The sequence below is a fragment of the Oryctolagus cuniculus genome, chromosome 2 (assembly GCF_964237555.1).
Source record: "Oryctolagus cuniculus chromosome 2, mOryCun1.1, whole genome shotgun sequence".
Lineage (NCBI taxonomy): Eukaryota > Metazoa > Chordata > Mammalia > Lagomorpha > Leporidae > Oryctolagus > Oryctolagus cuniculus.
The window spans coordinates 33,161,943-33,181,782 of record NC_091433.1 but is presented as its reverse complement, the minus strand read 5'-3'; the positions used below and the strand labels follow the sequence as shown (position 1 = coordinate 33,181,782).

General features: G+C 46.7%; 1 protein-coding gene across 2 annotated transcripts in view; it reads right to left on the bottom strand.

Moving 5' to 3' along the window:
• The window catches only part of WDR19 (WD repeat domain 19), an 89,796-nt gene that overhangs the window by 10,004 nt on the left and 59,952 nt on the right, over positions 1 to 19,840 (bottom strand). For both annotated transcript variants that reach the window (XM_008275097.4, XM_051842452.2), the window contains exons 22-32: positions 19,233 to 19,373; positions 19,073 to 19,155; positions 18,689 to 18,772; positions 16,446 to 16,592; positions 15,999 to 16,123; positions 13,117 to 13,229; positions 11,111 to 11,179; positions 6,159 to 6,236; positions 4,533 to 4,629; positions 3,498 to 3,622; positions 362 to 443 (exon numbers count right to left, since the gene is read on the bottom strand). In XM_008275097.4, coding sequence (XP_008273319.1) covers positions 362 to 443; positions 3,498 to 3,622; positions 4,533 to 4,629; positions 6,159 to 6,236; positions 11,111 to 11,179; positions 13,117 to 13,229; positions 15,999 to 16,123; positions 16,446 to 16,592; positions 18,689 to 18,772; positions 19,073 to 19,155; positions 19,233 to 19,373 — 1,144 coding nt within the window. The remainder of the gene's footprint in view (positions 1 to 361; positions 444 to 3,497; positions 3,623 to 4,532; positions 4,630 to 6,158; positions 6,237 to 11,110; positions 11,180 to 13,116; positions 13,230 to 15,998; positions 16,124 to 16,445; positions 16,593 to 18,688; positions 18,773 to 19,072; positions 19,156 to 19,232; positions 19,374 to 19,840) is intronic.

Genomic DNA, 19,840 nt, shown 5'->3' with positions numbered 1-19,840 from the left:
TACAATCTGCTTGAGTCTCTAACGGACCTCTGGGTACGCGTTTCACACGCGTGGCCACGGCTCAGTCCTGGAGGAAGTACTTGTGTTCTGCGTGACTCCCGTGGCCGCGCCTCTCGCTGTAGCTGACGGCGCTGTCATCAGTCTTGGCCTTCGCAGTACTATGGGGTGAGTCTCGGGATTCCTCCTCGGGAAGAACCATTGCACACAGGGTGGTCTCGGGGACCCCTGGATACCACCTCACGGGGGCGTGGTGAGTGACTGCACCGAGAGGACTCTGGCCGGCAGGGTTACTGAGCGCAGATCTCGCCCGTGCCGTGCACAGGGAGACAGGCTGGTGGCGTGCGCGTCAGGAACTACTCACGGGACGGGAACTTGCTGATGTTGTTGGCCACCCGGATGAGCATGCGAGCCGCCTTCATGTGGTCTCCACTCTTCATGTGAATCTGAAAGAAGACACTGCATTCCTCTGACCAGCCCCGACGCATGCCTCGTACCCCCACATGAACAGCTCCTCCATCGTGGCCTTTCTTGGCTGACGTCACTGGGATGTCGCCCTCATTTCTCCTCCTCGCCACAGCTGCCGCCTGGCACTGTGGCTGCTGGCCCCACCTGCTCCATGCTTTTGTGTTCCACTTTGTCCTGGGCCACATATCTTACTGGCTATTATGGGGGACTGATAATACCAGCTGACTCCCAGGGAGCAGGTCCAAGCGAATGGGGGATGGTATAATGTACTGAGTGCCACACCCTAACTAGCACGAGCCAAGTTTAAAGGAAGGGGAGCCCCTGATGCTGTGGTGTAGCAGGTAAAGCTGCTGCCTGCAGTGCCGGCATCCCATATGGGTGTTGGTTCGAGTTCCGGCTGCTCCACTTCCTATCAGCTCTCTGCTGTGGGCTGAGAAAGCGGTAGAAGATGGCCCAAGGCCTCGGGCTCCTGCACCTGCATGGGGGACCCAGAGGAGGCTCCTGGCTTTGGATCGGTGCAGTTCTGGCTGTTGCGTCCATCTGGGGAATGAACCAGCAGATGGAAGACCTCTCTCTCTCTGCCTCTCCTCTTTCTATATAACTCTGACTTTCAAGTAAAATAAATGAGTCTTAAAAAAAAAAAAAAGGAAGGCGAGCCCCTGCTGCTCATCCTTCCTCGCCCTCCGCTGACTCGGCCTCAGCACCGCCCAGCTCAGCTGTCTGTCCCTGCCGCCCTTCCGTCACAGTCCCCATCACCCAAGCTCAGTTCGGACTCCCTGGGAATGTGGATGGAGTGTGCTCCGGTCCTTTGGGTCAACGATGCCTGCGACATCTCTGCATCAGTTTATTCTTATCTGATAGGGTCTCAGTTTCCCTTGTGGTGGCACAGTTATAAATCTTAGCAAATCTTGGAAATGCTTGGTGCTAAGGAGAGATGAGAGCAAAGGGGAAGAGTCCCAAAGGCGCTTGTCGGGTGGGAGGGGCGAGGAGGCTGTCTGGCTGGAATGGAAGTGATGAGCCTGTCTTTGGGGCCAGAGGGCAAGAAAAGGATTCGAGAAGCATCCCTGTGGCTTACTGTGGTGGAAAGCCCTGTTCTAGAAGGCTCCTTACAGGAGTCCTCCCCCCCCCCCCCCTTTTTTTTTTAATTTATCTGAGTGAGCAAGTTCCCGTCCACTGGTTTCACTTCCTAAATGCCAGCGATGGCTGGGCCCAGGCCACACCAAAGCCAGCAGCGCCAGGAATTCAATCCTGGTCTCTCATGTAAGTGGCAGACATCGCCACCGCCTTCCAGGGTTGGATCAGCAGAAAGCTGGAATCAGGCGGAGAGGCAGGACTCCAACCTAGACACTCCAATAAGGGACTCGGCCCCACGGTATCTTAACCATTTTGCCAAACATCTGCCCAGGGCATCCTATTTTTGCTTGTCATCTTTCACCAACTCCTAGAGCCGCCATGTTGTGGGACTGCTCCCAGCACTGGCGTCACCACTCAGGCCTGAAGCTGAGAAAGACCTCCCTCTTCCATCTGACCCCTTTCTCTGTGCAAGGCTCAAGGGAAACGTACTCCTGGGGGTTGCAAGTTGGAATTCTAAGTGCATTTCCCTCTTAGTCAGCGTTACAGATCTGTGTGATCTACTATGGTAGCCATTAGTTAAGTGGCTATTTAAAAATTAAAATCACAGGGTGTGGGCATTTGGCCACGAGGTTAAGATGACCGTGTCCAGCATCAGAGTGCCTGGGTTCAGGGCCTGGCTCTGACTTCTGACTCCAGCTTCCTGCCAGTGCAGACCCCAGGAGGCAGCTGGTTGGGTTCCTGACATCCATGTGGGCTGCATTCCTGGCCATTGCAGGGATACAGAGAATGGGTCAGTGGATAGGCCTGTCTCTAATTAAAAATATTAAAATTATATAAAACAAAACATACAGTCTTTCAGTTGAGTTAGCTGCACTTCAAGCGCTCCACAGCTGGGCTAGCAGTGGCCATAATGGGCAGCCCAGATACAGAACAGGGCTATCAGTGTAGAAAGGTCTATTGGACAGTGTAGACACACACACTGACAACATGACTACTCTGCTAGGGACCTTCATAGGTAAACAAGCGCTTGTGGACTGGTCAGAGAACCAATTTAGCATAAGTAGGGAGAGAGGTGCTTTGACCTAGGGCAAAATTTTGAGAAACATCTAAGTGGTCTGATTGTATTTTTACAAAGATTAGTGTGTATAAATTTCCATGTTATATAATAATGCCTATTATATAACACCTATATAAATTATCTACAAAAGTATTTGATGGCTGCATGATCTATTTTGTTTCTCTTGAGAATTACTGATTAAGAAAATATATACCTGGACACAAATATAATCCCAATTTGGTAGAAAAAAATCATAACAAGTATATTTGTGCGTGTATAGATGTGTAGAGAATATAGAAACTGTTAATGAATGTATCTGGGTGATAAAGGGTGAATTTTTTATTATATTTTTCTATATTTTTTGTGAACATACATTATTTCTATATTCAGATGCAAACTAAACACTATTAAAACCAGTGGACTTTGGGAAGCTCTACTAAAATGCAATTAATATGCTAACACACCCTGGACAGACACATTGTCTTAAGCCAATCTAACTTTCTGGGCAGGGGACTATGTCGAGATGCTTCAGAATTCACGCAAGGCGGAAGGACACACACGGAGGAGCCCGTACCCTCCCTTTCCGCCCTCAGCAACCCCCACCCCGCCCCGAGCTGGGGGCTTCCCCTGCTCCGGGCCCCGCTCCTTTGGAAGCCACTGTTGCTCGTTTCTTCAGTATACTTCTATTTTAGCTGCAGGGGATACATCCGCATCGTTCTGCTTTGGTGGTGGTGATGGGGGGTGCACAAAAGACAGCGCGTGGTGGTTATTCTGCATCGTGCACTGCAGAGACCCGGGAGGCAGCTCTCCTCCGGTGCAGAGGCGCCCGGGGACCCCACCCCACCCCACCCCCGCCCAGGTGAGGAGCACACCCGGCCACCAGCGCCCGCCCGGGCCTCACCTTCACGAGGATGTAGCTGTGCAGAATCATGAGGTTGGTGGCCATCTCGGAGGGAATCTTGATCTTCTGCGACTTCAGCTCTGCGTACATACTGAACAGAACGTCGTGCGCGTTCCGGTAGTTTCCTTGGGGGAGGGTGGGAGTGACGTCACTGCGAGGGCCGCTCTGGGGGCCTCGTCCTACCTGCAGTGCTGGTAACTGGCGCTGCTGCTTCTCCAGCGCGCCGCGGCAGCTCCCTGTTGCTGTTGATGAGTTCCGTGTCCGGGCAATCCCCCAGGAGCGCAAGCCGGTGTCTACCACGGCGTCAGCGCCCGTCCCTCCACCCTGCCCCACTCCCACCCATGCTCCGCAAGGGAGGGCGCCGATGGCCACTCCTGGGTTTCATTCTGATGTCGGAGGAGCCCACCCTGGGCCCAGACGCCGCCATCACACCCTGGCTGAAAACAGAGGCATTGGGATCCAGCGCAAATCCCCGCAGGGCTGCCCCGTGCCGGGTTCCCTTCCTGTCCCGCTCCTCCCAGCCCGAGCCCGTTACCCTCGGCTCTCCCCTGGCCTTCGGATCCCGTCTCCGGCTGCCTTCTCCTCTAGCACCTGTCCCCTCCCGTGAGACGGTGCGCCCTGGAGGGCAGGACCGCGGCCCCTTCCCCATGTCCCGAGCTCCCAGCGCCAGGGCCTGGGCCGACACTAAGCCGATACTAATCCAGTATTTTCCAAAACTGTGTTCCACATGGGTGAACGTTCAAGAGTCGGCTCGCGACACTCAAAGCCGAAAGTCGCCTCACTGACTCATCCGGCAGACCGGTCTGGCAGACCCGTGTGCGAGGGCAGAGCACCCCGCAGGGCCAGGTCTGCGGGACCAAGCCTCACTCTCGTCCACGAGGTCAGGGGAGTGAGACGGTGCCCAGTCTCAGTGCCTCCCTCGCCTTGGCCAGCTGGGCGCAGAGCGCGTCTACACTGGCCATTGGCCACTCTTCCCCAGGCACAGAGGCCACGGCTTGTGCTGGAGTGGGGGAGGGAGGGGGCGCCCACACCCACCTGCGGACTGCTCTTCGCGGGCGATGATGACGGCGGTGCGGGCGGCCTCCGGGTACTGCTTCAGAGCCATGTACAAGCGGAACAGGTACTTGGCATCCTGGCACACAAATCGTTAGAGAAACATCACTTTTTGGTGGTCAGCTCAGAGAAATACCTGTAAGTCTGAGTTTCATTAAGAACCACATTCAGGGGCTGGCGCTGTGGCGAAGCAGGTAAAGCCGCCGCCTGCAGTGCCAGCATCCCATATGGGCGCCAGTTCAAGTCCCAGCTGCTCCACTTCTGATCCAGCTCTCTGCTGTGGCTTGGGAAAACAGTAGAAGATGGCTCAAGTCCTTGAGCCCTTGCACCCACATGAGAAGACCTGGAGGAAGCTCCTGGCTTCGGATTGGCACAGCTCCAGCCATTGCGGCCAATTGGGGAGTGAACCAGAGGATGGAAGACCTCTTTCTCTCTGTGTGTGTAACTCTGACTTTCAAATAAATAAATAAATAAATCTTAAACTAAAAAATAAGAACCACATTCATGTGCCAGGCACAGAGAAATGACATTATTAAAAAAAAAAGTAAATTAGTTTACCACACACTTACTCAGGGTTGAGTATGTGCCAGGTGGAGGTTTACTTGGCACTTTGGCGAGAGGAACTCTTTTAAGTCCTCATGCCCGCCCAGGAGGAAAGCACTGTTCTCCTGATTTCACAGATGAGAAACTCAAACAGCGGGAGGCGGGCAGAGCTAGGATTAGAACTCCAGTGGTCTGTCTTTGGCGTCTGTGTTCCCAAGCCTGCTCCCCACAGTCTCCCTCACGAGCCTGGAAAACGTATTCTTAAACACCCCACACCAACTTTGTGAGGTTCAAAGATTTTTACATCTATGCACGTTTTTCCTAGCCTATACATTTTCTGTGGTCTTGGGTCAGGCTCTTTCCTGTTGCAGCTCTGAAATGTCCTGCCTTTGATGCTGGTTTCCAGACCATTGGACGTGAACGTGGCGGGAGGAGGGCTGGAGCAGCTCACGGGAACCGGGCTAACCGGGGGCCTCAGCGGCTCTCCCCACAGTCCTGACAACTGACAGCCTGCTCCCCTCCTTCACGTCAGGGACTCCAGTTTGCACGCAGAGCTCTCTGAACACAGAGGGGAGGGGAAGAAACCACCACGGGGCATTCCCAAGGGCGTGTGAGGCCCCTCAGGACTGAGAGAACACCGATTCTGCAGGAATCATGTTTTGAAAACATGCTCAGTGTTTATTTCTACTCAGTATTACAGCAAGAGATAGCAAGATACTTGCAAGCGCTTATTTTTTGGTCATCCTGCAGTTTCTGGACTATGAATAAAGTGCACTGAATTTTAGGACCAGTGCTGTCACACTTGGAGTGTGCATTTTCTTACTTCCTAGATCAAAACGCTCCCATTTGAGAGACACTCACTGTGCAGTGAGGACTGGTACCTGGAGGGGCCTGGCTGTTACAAGCTGGCGATGCCAGTTCAAGAGAGAATATACATAATACCCTCCAGGAAGCAGCGTCTGTCTAGAGATCTGTGGCGGCTTTCAGACAGGAAACTTGCCAAGTGTGTGACGGGTGAAACCCTGGCTCAGGCCCGCAGCCCCAGGCAGGCAGCCCCTGCGGTACCTTGGGCATGCCGTCGCTCTCGCCCATCAGGTGGTCTATCAGCTGCCTGGTCAGCAGCTCCTCCTTGGCCTGGCTGACCTGTTTAATACGAGAAAAGTGCCAGAAAATTCAGCATCTGAAACCTTGGCAGGAGGAAGACAAACAATCGTCTGCTTAGGAAACAGAGTAAAAAGGAAACCATAAGATATGTTAACATGGTGCAGGCTCAGCATCTTTCCTCATTCATTTGTAGTCTCTATCAATCAAAACCCATCCTTCTTACACACCCACCCCCCCACACACACAGAAAACCCACTTCTCGGGTGTTTCAATGACAATTAAGATGAGTGGCTGTGGTCCCTTGAGAACGGCATCTTGAGCCGAGGAGCGGCCTGAAGCAGTATCCTCCTGCCGAGCGTGGGGAAACGCTCTTGCCCATGACAGCTAAGGGCAACGGAGAGTGGAAGGCAGCGCGTGCCCTGGAGGTGCCGAGAGGGGCTCAGGATCCTGGCTGAGAAACCTCCATTCATAAGTCATGTGCATGAGGATAAGAGTTAAGTCACTCAGGTGCTGGGGATGTTGATTAGGACAGAGTAGGTACTATGTTGTAGCAGTTTTAGTAGGAACAGAACCTGCAAGGTTAGGAATGTGGGGAAAACATAGGGGATTATTGGCAAAATGAAGACATTTTTGTATCTGTTAAAATAGAGGGGAGGGGCTGCTACCCACAATGCCTGCATCCAATATTGTATTGCTGGTTCACGTCCCTGCTGCTCCACTTCCAACCCAGCCCCCTGCTAATACACCGAGGAAAGCAGCAAAAGATGGCCCACATGCTTGGGCCCCTGCACCTATGTGGGAGATCCGGAAGAAGCTCCTGGCTCCTGGCTTCAGTCTGGCCTGGCCCTGGCTGTTGCAGCCATTTGGGGAGTGAACCAGTGGATGGAAGATCTCCTTCTCTCTGTTTCTCCCTATTTTTCTGTCACTCTGCCTTATAAATAAATAAATAGATAAATAAATCTTTAAAGAAAAAAGAGGAAAAGTCTGGAAGTTATGTGTGGCGTGGAGGAAGGAAGAGATAGTAGACGTGAACATAGCAGTGATCATCCTGCCCCTGCTGGGTAGAGGGGCTCTCGGCTGTAGGGATTCGCATACTGCACAGCCTGTGGCTGCTGTCAGCGTGAGGAAGCCAAGCTGTTACCATCCGGGTTGCCTCTGCTCTTGTCACTGCGGTATTCCTTTGAAGAGAGGCCAGCACTGAGAAATGATGGAGCTTCTTCCCCTATTGGCCTTGTGGACGGCTTTGGCTCTCTAAGCTTGTATAGAGAAATGGTTGAAAGCAAGGGCTCTGGAGTCAGCCTGCTAGAGGTCAAATTTTAGTGATAGCATTTGCTACCTGTGTGATCTTGAGCAGGTTATGCTTGGGGACTCAGCAAGGCTAACCACTGTACCTAACTCACAGCACTGTTGTGACGATTAAGTAAGTTTTCCTGAGAAGGGATTAAATGGGGTGCCAAGTAGACAGTGTGGCCAGACACAGCAAATTAAAGAACAGGATGCCCAGTTAAGTCTGATTTTCCAAAGAGGCAATAAGAAATTTCCAGGCTAGGTATGTTCCACGGAAAATCCAGCATACCTACCAGTGGAGTCAGCACTCAGCAGGTTATTACAGTTTTTCTCACCAGCAACAATGGCCACTGCCACCAGGGCGAGCTGAGCAAACCCAAAGGGCCGGGATGGAACGACCAAGCCAGCAGGGAACAGTTTGGTCACTCAAAGCTGAAGGGTATGGACAGAATGCAAGGAACAGTGACGCTTGAGGGGTAGAGGAGCCAGTGAAGGGGGCTGAGAAGAGACCGCCTGAGAAGTACCCAGAGACCAGACACAGTGTTCTAAGGATTGAGTTTTCACAAAGACATACTATAGCAGTGGATCATGTCCCCACAACATGGAGTAGGCGGAGGACTGAGTAGGGACTTCTTTATTGGGCAAGGGGCCACTGGGGACCTTCTGGAGAAAGTTGAGGGGGTGAGAAAGGCAGAAGCAGATAGCAAAGTGGTAATGAAGGCCCCAACACGACTCTGGAACCTGCACCTTCCCCAGTCACATCCCAGGGGTCACTCAGGCCTTGTACTCATTGTCTCTTACATGCACAGGAAGTCGTTCAGAACCCTGAGGTGTGTGGGGTGGGGATGGGGCAAGAATGGCTGTTTTGAAGATATTCTCAAGTAATGAAGGGGTATGGCTCTTGGTTGAGAATCAGCAGGTGAAACAGTGCACAGATGGTGAGAAAATGCAAATCACAAGTAAAGGTTACTACCCCCAACTCACACCCCCCAAGGGGAGAGGCCCCATGGTAGGAAGGAATGGATGATGGGGAACAACACTTTCATCGCCTGTGTACTGCCGGCCCTGGGCTGGGGTGAATGTGTTCAATTCAACAAAGATTAAGTGTCTGCGATGCACTAACTGCTCCTTATATAAAAAGATGAGCCCTTGACCTTGAGAAGGTCTTCATCTGGCGGAGGTTAACTCCAGTACTGAATGAGCTTTCTTCTATGGGAGAGGAAATTTCCACAAGGCTTAACAATTCTACTCGTAGGTAATATTCAAGAGAAATGAAAACACACGTCCGCATGAACACTACACACAAATGTTAACTGCAGCATTATTCATAATAGCCAAAAAGTGGAAACAACTCCAGTTTCCATCAAGGGCTGAATACAGAAAACGTGATGCAGTCATGCAATGTAATATGGTACGAAGTCCTGATATGTGCTACAACAAGGACGAACCTCGGAAACATTATGCAAAAGCGAAGATGTGAGATGCAAAAGGCCACATATCACATGACTCCCTTTCTATGAAATGTCTAGAATAAGCAAATCCATAGAAACAGAATGATTATAATATATATTCCTTTTAATAATTAAGATAGTGTAGTACTGGAACAAGGGATAGACACTAAATCAAAGGAAGAGACTAAAGAATGTAAGGGCAGATCCACACATAAGTGGTCATTTCATCTCTGACAAACACTCCGTGGTACTTCAGTGGAGGAAAGGACGGTAATTTGAGAAGCAGTGCTAAGGAACACTGGATATCCAAATAGAAATTAAAGATCGTTGGCTCCTACCCCACCCCACACACAAAAATCAATTTTGGATAAGCATTTGTGTAACTGAGAAATCTAAAATGATTCCATTTGTGAAAGAAAACATAGGGGAAATATCTCCTTAAATATGAGATAGGCAAAGCTTTCTTAAATTAGACATAAAAAGCATTAACTATAAAAGATACATAAATTGAATTTTATGTAAAACTTAAAAATTTCTGTTCATTAAAACACCACTAGAGAATAAAAAAGTAAGCCAGACCTTGAGAGATGTTCATGATACATATATGTAACAAAAAGACTGATATCCAGTATGCATAATAAAATTCTACAAATCAGCAAGAATTTGAGATGATATAATCCAAAATCGGGGAAAAAGACCTGAAGAAAACTTCCTAAAAAGAGGATAGTCATGGGGCCGGCACTGTAGTATGGCAGGTAAAGCCACTGCCTGCACTGCTGGCATCCCATATGGGCGCTGGTTCAAGTCACGGCTGCTCCACTTCCTATCCAACTCCCTGCTGCGGCCTGGGAAAGCAGTAGAAGATGGCCCAAGTCCTTGGGCCCCTGCACCCACATGGGAGACCTGGAAGAAGTTCCTGGCTCCTGGCTTCAGATCCGCGCAGCTCTGGCCATTCCGGCCATTTGGGGAGTGAACCAGCAGATGGAAGACCTCTCTCTCTCTCTCCCTCTCTGTAGCTCTGCCTTTCAAATAAACAAATAATTTTTTTAAAAAAGAGGATAGTCACATGGCCAATAAAGATGAAAAGGTGCTCAATATCATTAGTCATTAGAAAAAAAATGAATGAAAACCATAATGAGATACCAGCACACATCTATCAGAATAAATAAATTGCAGTAGACTAAGTATTAGTAAAGTTAGGAAGTGACTAAAATGTCTTATATTGCTGGTAGAGTATAAACTGGTATAACTACCATGAACAGAATGGTAGTACCTACTATTGCTAAAAATACATATATATTTTTATTTACCTATTTATTTATTTTATGTATACACATAAATGTATATATATTCACATATATACCCAAAAAAACTGGGTGCTTATGGACGCTGGCATTAACAGCTTTATGGTTACTTTAATCATAATACACCCAAACTGCAGAAATCCATTAGAAGTAAATAAACTGCATCATAGTCATATGGCAGAATACTGTGATGAATAAGAAATATTGCTACATGCAACAACACAGACGCATTCACAGACACCAAGCCGGCTGAAAGGAACTGGACCCCGAAGGGTAATACACACACAATTCCATTTATACAAAGGTCACAAACAGGCAGCACCTGCTGACAAGGACAGAAGTCAGAGCTGCGTTACCCTTGGCGGGGGGGTACCAACGGGGAGATAACACGAGGGAACCTTCTGGGGAGCTGGAAAAGCTCTAGGTCTGATCTGGGGAGGAGGTACACAGGCATACAGAGGAGGGCTGGTCAGAAAGCTCACAGAACTTGTGTGTTGTGGAAAAGATATGCATGGATTTCAAAACGTTTTTTGCAAGCAAATAACTTAATCTTTTAATTCCATTTTTCCACATACTTTCTGAAGCATCCTCAAATATGAGAAACTTAATCAAGCTGAATACTTAGGAATCGTGAACTTGACTGTATGTAAAGTAGAGCTAAAAGAAAACACGAAGGTTTACACATGAATACTGTACCCATAAATGAGGCAGCGATGGCTGATATTTGCTCTAGACTAACTGAGGGAAAGGGGGTGGAGTGACAATTACAGGGACTTGTTAAACTGGTCTATTTCACATAGATTTGGAAATTTCCTCAAAAAGTTTTAAAAATATTGGCATTCTTGAAAGTTCCATTACAGTGGTTACTTACAGTCTCAATTGCCATTTCTATAGCCATGTTATCTTCTGAGCTCGGACATTTTAGAAAGTGTTTAAGTGCCTGAAAAATGAGAATTGCACAGCAATGAAAGATGTCCTGACGGCTTTCACACTGGGAGAAACAAAGCTTTCATACACAAAAAATCATCACAGTTGATCAAAACAGCTTCATCTCATTCAGGGGTTTACACAGTGCTGGGTCTTAAATATATACTTGAAAAGCTGGGTAATGGCTGGCGTCGCGGCTCACTAGACTAATCCTCTGCCTGTGGCGCTGGCACCCCTGGGTTCTAGTTCCGGGTGGGGCGCCAGATTCTGTCCCGGTTGCCCCTCTTCCAGGCCAGCTCTCTGCTGTGGCCCGGGGAAGGCAGTGGAGGATGGCCCAAGTGCTCGGGCCCTGCACCTGCATGGGAGACCAGGAAAAGCACTTGGCTCCTGGCTTCGGATTGGCGCAGCGCGCCCGCTATAGCAGCCATTTGGGGGGTGAACCAATGGAAGGAAGACCTTTCTCTCTGTCTCTAACTCTGCCTGTCAAAAAAAAAAAAAAAAAAAGTTCAAAAAACTGTAAAACCCAGTTAACCCTCTGAAGAAATCTAGTTTGGATTTCTGATGAAATTAAAACGCATTATGTACCCTCTTTCAGTAGGGAGATTTAATTATTTGTATTCACAGTGACAACCTGCTGCTATGTAGCTGAGACTGTTCTGGACCCCGTGCATCAGGAGCGGCACGGCGAGGCCCTTCTGCTGGTGCTATGGGGAGATCAGTGTGAGGTGGTGACAGCATAAGGCGCCTCAGGAAGCTCTCATTCCTGACCACCACACCGTCACACCTACGAAGAAACGGAAGGTCATAAAAAGCAGGGGTGGGGAACTTTTTTCTCCCGAGGGCCACCTGGATAGTTAGGACATCATCTGTGGACTGTAGAAAACTATCAGCTTAAAAATCAGCCTGCTATAGACTGGCTGAATTTTGAATCCTGTCTGCGGTGGTCTTGGCAGGGCCAGACCGAACGATTTCATGAGCCTCAAATGGCCTGTGGGTTGGACATTCCCTGCTCGTTAAAGGCTGAAAAGACAAATGGGCAGCGTGGCCACTTGGCTTCCAGGTGCTCTGAGGAAGAAACAACGGCCATGCGTGAGAAGGACCATGAAGATGTCACAGAGAAACAGGAACCTGAAGGATGAGCAGGGCGGAACCTGGATGGAGAACGAGGCTGGATAAAGCCCTAGCTGTCGGAGTGCAGCATCGGGTTTTTCCATGGAAATCCCCGGATGCCAGTTTGGGAAGCGCAGACTGGCTGGTCAAATAGTGGAAATTCTCAAGTGCCAGCTAAGGAGTTTGCATGCATGTCAGAGGCCAGAAACAGCAGATTGGTTGCCTGGAGGCTGAGTTCACACACAGGCATGTGTTCTTTGGCCAGTGAGCTTTTATATAAACACCTGGGCCAACACTGCAAAACGGGGAGACTTGGGACTTTGGAGTTTCTTGAAAAAATCACCTGATGTGGCACCCTGGGGGCCCAAACTCCTGAGTGGCAACAATTCCGACAGAGGTGAGGAGCAGATGTCCCCTTCGGAAAACCAGTGTCCCATCCACAAGTTCCCACCCTGGCACACAATCAACAGGGCTGCACAGCTGCCCCTCACAGCCTCACTCGCTATGTGCCCTGTTTGGCCTTATGCAAAGGAGCTCTTTGACTAGGAGGACTCTTCTCTTTGGGGAACAAAATGAAGGATGAATTACAGATGGAGAAACCAGAACAAACTTTGGCAATAATCAGAAGTGTGGTGCCCTGGGCTTGGGCTGGGCTGCTGGTGGCAAAGATGGAAAGCAACAGATGGGAGAGGCTTTACAGAGGAGGCCTCTGGCCGGGTGTGGGAGGGGCAGGAAGAGTTCCACGGCTCTGAGATTTCCACACTGGCTGTCTGCATTTAAAAGTATTTCCTATACTCATTCCTGAAGAGCCCAGGGTATGCTTTCTTAGCAAATACTAACCCGTGAATGCTGGCCACACAGCAAGAAGAATTTTCCAGCCTGCAGATGCCTTTTCTCTCCTTCGAAGTATAAGGCAATGCTTTGATAGTCTTCATTCGTGGTGTTTTCAGACCCTGCAACGAGACGCAAGGGGTAAAATATTTGAGGAAAACTCGTTTATCTTTTATTGCTAACCTAAAAATAAGACCTAAAAACAGGTAGTCTGAAAATAGGCGATTAACAACTCCTACCAGGAAACATCAAAGTTATTATTACTGACTATTTGCATCACAAAACCCATTTGTGATCATTATTCCAAACATTAACTGTGTCCTAGCTTCTTTTCATTCTAAATGGGAATCAGGAGAGGAAATTCTGAGGTTTTTGTGAGGCTCCAGGTTATGGTTTGCTATTATCCTTCAGGGCTTTGTCATTAAGAGTCTCAATTTCATTTCCTGAAACAACAGGAATGACTATGGCTATAACTTCAACCGTGGCTTGCCTGGAGTTCAGAACAATCAGGAGCTAAGTGAACCATAACACAATATGTAACACCATCTCCCTTCCTCAGCAGGACCACCTTAAACAATATTCTGGGTATGTTTGTCAGACAGATGGGGAAGAAGATCCTCAAGTTGCCCACAGACACTAGTCCAAGGCTGCATTGCTTCTTTTGGTTTGGGGCTTGAGTATATTAAGCACAGAGGAAGAAGGACCCCAGTTGGAGCACCGACTCACTGCTTACACTTAGCCATGGCAGCCCTTACACTTAGCCTGCAAACAGCATATTGAAGCACAGCAATGCCTCCTGACTGGCAGATGAGCAGAGAAAGGCATAGAGTGAAGCAGAGAAAAGTGTGTGTGTCTGTGTGTGTTTGGGGCCTGGAGGACATACACATGGGGTCTTGCACAAAGCTCATAGGAAGTATGTATTACGAAAAAATTATGCAAGGATTTAAAAATTTTACACCAAAATAAACGTATTTTTCGATTCTGTTTTTCTCTGAACTTTGTGAGGTCCCCTTCATATCTCACATGGACAGGCCTTATCCACCAGAACTTAGGAAACCCGAGTGCTTCAGTGGAACTGTGATGTGTAACGTCAGGACGGAAACGTCATCAGAAGGTCTCCTTTATCAGTACTTTCTTGTTTTCTTTAGCTCTTTGCTTAATCACTGGCTTCCCAAGACAACAGAAGATGCCTTTACCTATTTGTCTCATTGAAGACTTAAAACAAATTTTTTTTCTGATGAATTCTCTTTTCAACTCATATGGTCATTTTGTGAATTTTAAAAAGCAAAATAACAGAAAGGACAAATATTTTATGATTCCACTTAATGAACAAATTCATGGAGATGGAAGGCAGATTAGAACAGAGATGGAAAGTAAATTAAGAGGGAGTAATACAGAACATTGGCAGAGAGGCGTGAGAGGGGAGCGGGAGTGGTGGTCAACAGGTGCAGAATTTAGCCTGGGATGATGAAAAAGTTCTACAGATGAGGAGCTTCAAATAAATCATCATTTGAAACAGACATGGCTAATTTTCATGCCATGTTAAATCAAAATATCAACTTACAGTATTTAACTCTCATTATACAACAATGTAAATGTACTTAATATAACAGAACTGTACATTTTTAAATTAAATTTTTGTTATGCATATTTTATTACAATAAAATATTCAAGCAAAACAATACAAATAACATTATATGGCCCATACAGTGAAGATATGAAAATTATTTCAGTATTTCCTAAGAATAATTACAAACACAGTAAGAAAACCTATAAGCAGGTATATTTTTAAAAATTTATTTGACAGAATTATAGACAGTGAGAGAGAGAGACAGAGAGAAAAGTGTTCCTTCGATTGGTTCACCCCCCAAATGGCTGTTACAGTCAGAACTGCACCGATCCGAAGCCAGGAGCTTCATCCTGGTCTCCCATGCGGGTGCAGGGGCCCAAGAACTTAGACCATCCTCCACTGCCTTGCCAGTGCCACAGGTGGAGGATTGACCAAGTGAGCCATGGCACCAGCCCCCTATTTAAAGTTTAATTTATGTTTAGATATTCATAAAAATATAATTATATATTTGGAAATACTTTTCCTTTATTTATTTATTTATTTATTTGACAGGTAGAGTTATAGACAGTGACAGAGAGAGAAAGGTCTTCCTTCCGTTGGTTCACCCCCAAAATGGCCGCTTTGGCCTGCGCTGCGCTGATCCGAAGCCAGGAGCTAGGTGCTTCCTCCAGGTCTCCCATGTGGGTGCAGGGCCCAAGCACCTGGGCCATCCTCCACTGCTATCCCGGGCCACAGCAGAGAGCTGGACTGGAAGAGGAGCAGCCGGGACTAGAACCAGCGTCCATATGGGATGCCGGCACCTCAGATGGAGGATTAACCAAGTGAGCCACGGTGCCAGCCCCTCCCAGGTATTCTATTCTTAAATACAAAATTCTCTTTTGGATCTTTAAAATCTTAAAAAACCACATCTTGGGTATATCACTTTTCATCACAATAAACATATATCCTTGATTTGTAACTAACTTAAAAGTCATGAAAATATTTATATTTTCAAAATTCATCCTGCATTTCCTATCCTCTTCATTTTGAAATCTTGCTTTACTTTAGTGGTTGACAAATAGCCAGATTTAGGGAATCTGATCTCTCTTGGAATTCACCCCCCAAAAACCTTGATTTTTGAAAACGGTTCTTTTTATGATAGCATCTCACCTTGAAATAGTAGGGATCTTGAAATCTAACAAGTAACATACATTTAGATACCTGTGTCTATGTATAAGGGGATACATCTACACCAACTGTGATCTGATAATTAGATCATGAGTGTCAATGTTTTTCTGTTTAAAATCCATAGGAGGAATTAGGGAAAACAATGCCAATTTACCAATGATGTCTGCGTAGATTTCCATTTTGTTGTGTTGCTGAGCCAGTGTGAAGGCCTCATTGTTACATTTGGACATGACAAGAAACTGGATGGCAGACCCGTAGTCACCTAGCTGTAGAAAAAATCTAAACAAAGTAATTAGAGTGACTCATACAAAGTAAGTTTATGATTTGTGAAGCAAAATATTTTTGAATTAGAATAACTGATTAAAAAGAATAAAAAAACCTGTTGGATAAACTGCAATTCTACATTATATACTTATTCATGAAAAATGTGTTCTCATATGCTGACCATGTAAGACAGCCTTTGAGTTTAAACACTTAAATACACACAAAAAAAATTCAAAAGAACAAATATTCCTTTTGAATTTACTTATTTGTGGGGAGAGGTGTGGGCTTTCTTTTAAGATCAGTGTTTGAAAATGAAAAAATATGAATGCACTGTTACCTGGCGACCATTTTGGCTCCATCCAGAGACTGGGTGTCTCTGACAACACTGACGGCTTTTTCAGGATTATTGAGGTGATCAAGGTAGATCCGGATCACACTGTCCCACTGTTTTGCATTTTCATAAGCCACGACAGCTTCTTTGTATCTGCAAGAAATATTTAGTTTAGGGGCCAGTGTTGTGGCATAGTGAGTAAAGCTGCCACCTGTGCGATGCTGGCATCCCATGAGTGCCAGTACATGTCCTAGCTGCTCCAATTCTGACCTGGCTCCCTGCTAACGTGCCTGGGAGAGCAGCAGAGGATGGCCCAAGTGCTTGGGACCTGCCACCCATGTGGGACACCAGAAGGAAACTCTTGGCTCCTGGCTTTGGCTGGCCCCAGCCATTGCAGCCATTTGGAAGTTAAACAGTGCATGGAAGATCTCGCTCTCTCTGTAACTCTGCCTTGCAAATAAATAAGTAAATTTTTTTTTTTTGGACAGGCAGAGTGGACAGTGAGAGAGAGAGACAGAGAGAAAGGTCTTCCTTTTGCCGTTGGTTCACCCCCCAAATGGCCGCTACGGCCTGCGCTGCGCTGATCCGAAGCCAGGAGCCAGGTGATTCTCCTGATCTCCCATGTGGGTACAGGGCCCAAGCACTTGGGCCATCCTCCACTGCCTTCCCGGGCCACAGCAGAGAGCTGCACTGGAAGAGGAGCAACTGGAACAGAATCTGGCGCCCTGACCGGGACTAGAACCTGGGGTGCCAGTGCCGCAGGCAGAGGATTAGCCTAGTGAGCCGCGGCACCGGTCCCAAAACATTCTTAACACTCAAAATATCAGTAAACGTTTGGGACACTTTTCTATTTTATTGCTTATTTTTCTTCATCAGAAATACCAGGAACCATTTCACTATGTTTTTTTTAAGGGGGTTGATAAGCCAACAGTACAACATCAATATTAAATAGTATTTTCTTAAACCAGTCAAAAGCATACAATTTTATACATTCTATTTTTTTCTTCCTGAGTGGGAATGTCATATTACTGATATAGGATTATCCTAGAAAACACAGAAAATACAAACATTTTCCACAATTACAGATACAGCTTCATGGTGACCAATAAAATCTCTTTGTCGACCTCTAGATGGAGCTCAGGACTTCCATTTGGATCCAACTAGCTCTCCAGCTGTTTCTATCTCAGGAAGACATTTTAGTGTCTACCTCTGTTGCCCAACACTTCTTTTCTAAAAGGTTTAAAAGTTTCATAGTAGATATTTCCAAGTCACTCTAAAGGCTACGTAAATTTATACTTCCATCAGTCATGCATAATAAGGGCATTTGACAGTATGATATTAGTTTAAAACAAATCTTTCCAAATGTGATAGGTTGTTTTAATACCGTTAGGTAAAACTTTTTCAGGTTTACACAAAATACAGTTTTGTAATTGTATTTCCTCCTCTGCAACTTGTCTTCTTTTCTTTAAGCCCATTTTCTTGGTGTCTTGGAGTCTCTTCTAAGTGGTAGGAGACCTCTGTATCTTTAAGGTAGTAACCATCCATGGCTATGTTTAATGCTGTTTTGGGGCTTAAGTAGTGCAACCACAGGGCAGAATTCATGCCTCCTCCCTTTTCTTTTCCTCTGCATCCTTAAATTGTCCTTCTTAATCAAATGATTCTTTGGGGCCGGCGCTGTGGCGTAGTGGCTTAATGCCCTGGCCTGAAGCGCCGGCATCCCATGTGGGCGCCGGTTCAAGACCCGGCTGCTCCTCTTCCGATCCAGCTCTCCGCTATGGCCTGGGAGGGCAGTGGAAGATGGCGTGGGAGACCTGGAAGAAGCTCCTGGCTTCAGATCGGCGCAACTCCAGCCGTTGAGGCCATCTGAAGGGTGAACCATCGGATGGAAGACCTCTCTCTCTCTCTCTGCCTCTCCTCTCTCTGTAACTCTGACTTGCAAATAAATAAATCTTTAAATAAAATGATTCTTTAACTTAATTTTCATGCCATATTATATAAAAAATTACCAACTTCTAGTATTTAAAACACACGCACACAAAGAGAGAGTGGGAGCCTATTTGCATACATACAGGAAAGATTGAGGTGCAGGAAGACAGCCCTGGTCTGGCACTTCAGGCTAGTGAGGGGCACACAGCAAGGTTTTCTATTTTTCTCTGTTTTGCCTTTCTTAGAGTGTTGAAAGGATCAGTGGTTAATTTATAAAGCCAACATCATTTTATATCTGCATAAATTTGAGAAATTGCACAAACCTTCCATCGGCTTCTTTAGCTTTGGCATATTGCAAGTGGATCTTGGGAGAAGAAACATGGGGCAGAAGCTCGCCGACTTTTACCCTAGCAAGGCAGATTTGGGAGAATACTGTCAGCACTGCACTCACTCCCAAGTAACCTCCTACAACCACATGTCAGTCTTCAGGATTCCCAAACCAGTTATGGGGATCTTTCAGAAACCTCGACTCCGATAGGTAAAAGAGATCTAATTGAGTTTGCTCAACCACCACCCTTCAAGGAAAAGATACTGAAAGCTGGTCCCTTCAGTCTTTTGGGACAATAAGATGTTTAATATTTTTTCCCCAGTAATTTTTCTGATTAGAGATTTCCCCAACTGAAACCTACAGGATGTTCAGCTCTTACCAGTTCTTACAGCGGATGTAAACGGATGCAGCTTTGTCGTAGTAGAGACCTTTCTCGTACAGCTGGGCTGCTTCTGAAAATTGCTAATAGAACGTGGGATTATTAAAATAGGAAAGTGATGCTGTCTGAGACCACAGGAGTATTTCTGCACAGAGAATACCTTCATGCTCTCCAGTATAGCTCCACAGTCTCTTTTAAGGACGCGGCTCGGGTGTGCGAGGGCTTGGTTGACCCCACGGCGAATGTCCCCCATTCTTATAGACATCTGGGCCACTCCCGCCAGACACACTTCATCATGTTCCTGCAAGCACGAGGCCAATGCCAACAATCAGACCCTCACTGACCGTGACAGGTTTCAGGGGGAACAATTAATGCCATCTAAAATGACCCAGAGGTGACAGTTTCCTTTCATTTTTCTCTCTTCAGGTAAGTCTCATGATTTTGAAAGAATATGGACTCTTTTTTAAAAATAAAAAGCAGCTATTACAAAGTTACATTTTTTTCCACCAAAGTCTAGAACTTTTATGCTTAAGATCACAGTTCTATGACCTCCTGCATAAAATTTTATGTAAGAAGTAATATAGTGGCTACATAGCATAAAAGCTACAAATAAAATTAGGAGAAATATAATTTATCATCAAGTTGAAGATTTCTCTACAAAACATGATAAAACAAACTATTTATTCAGAATTGTTTAACTCATTAAAAATAACAAGGGCAACTAGAAATCTTTTCAATGAAATCTCTAATCTGTACTAGTAAAATGGA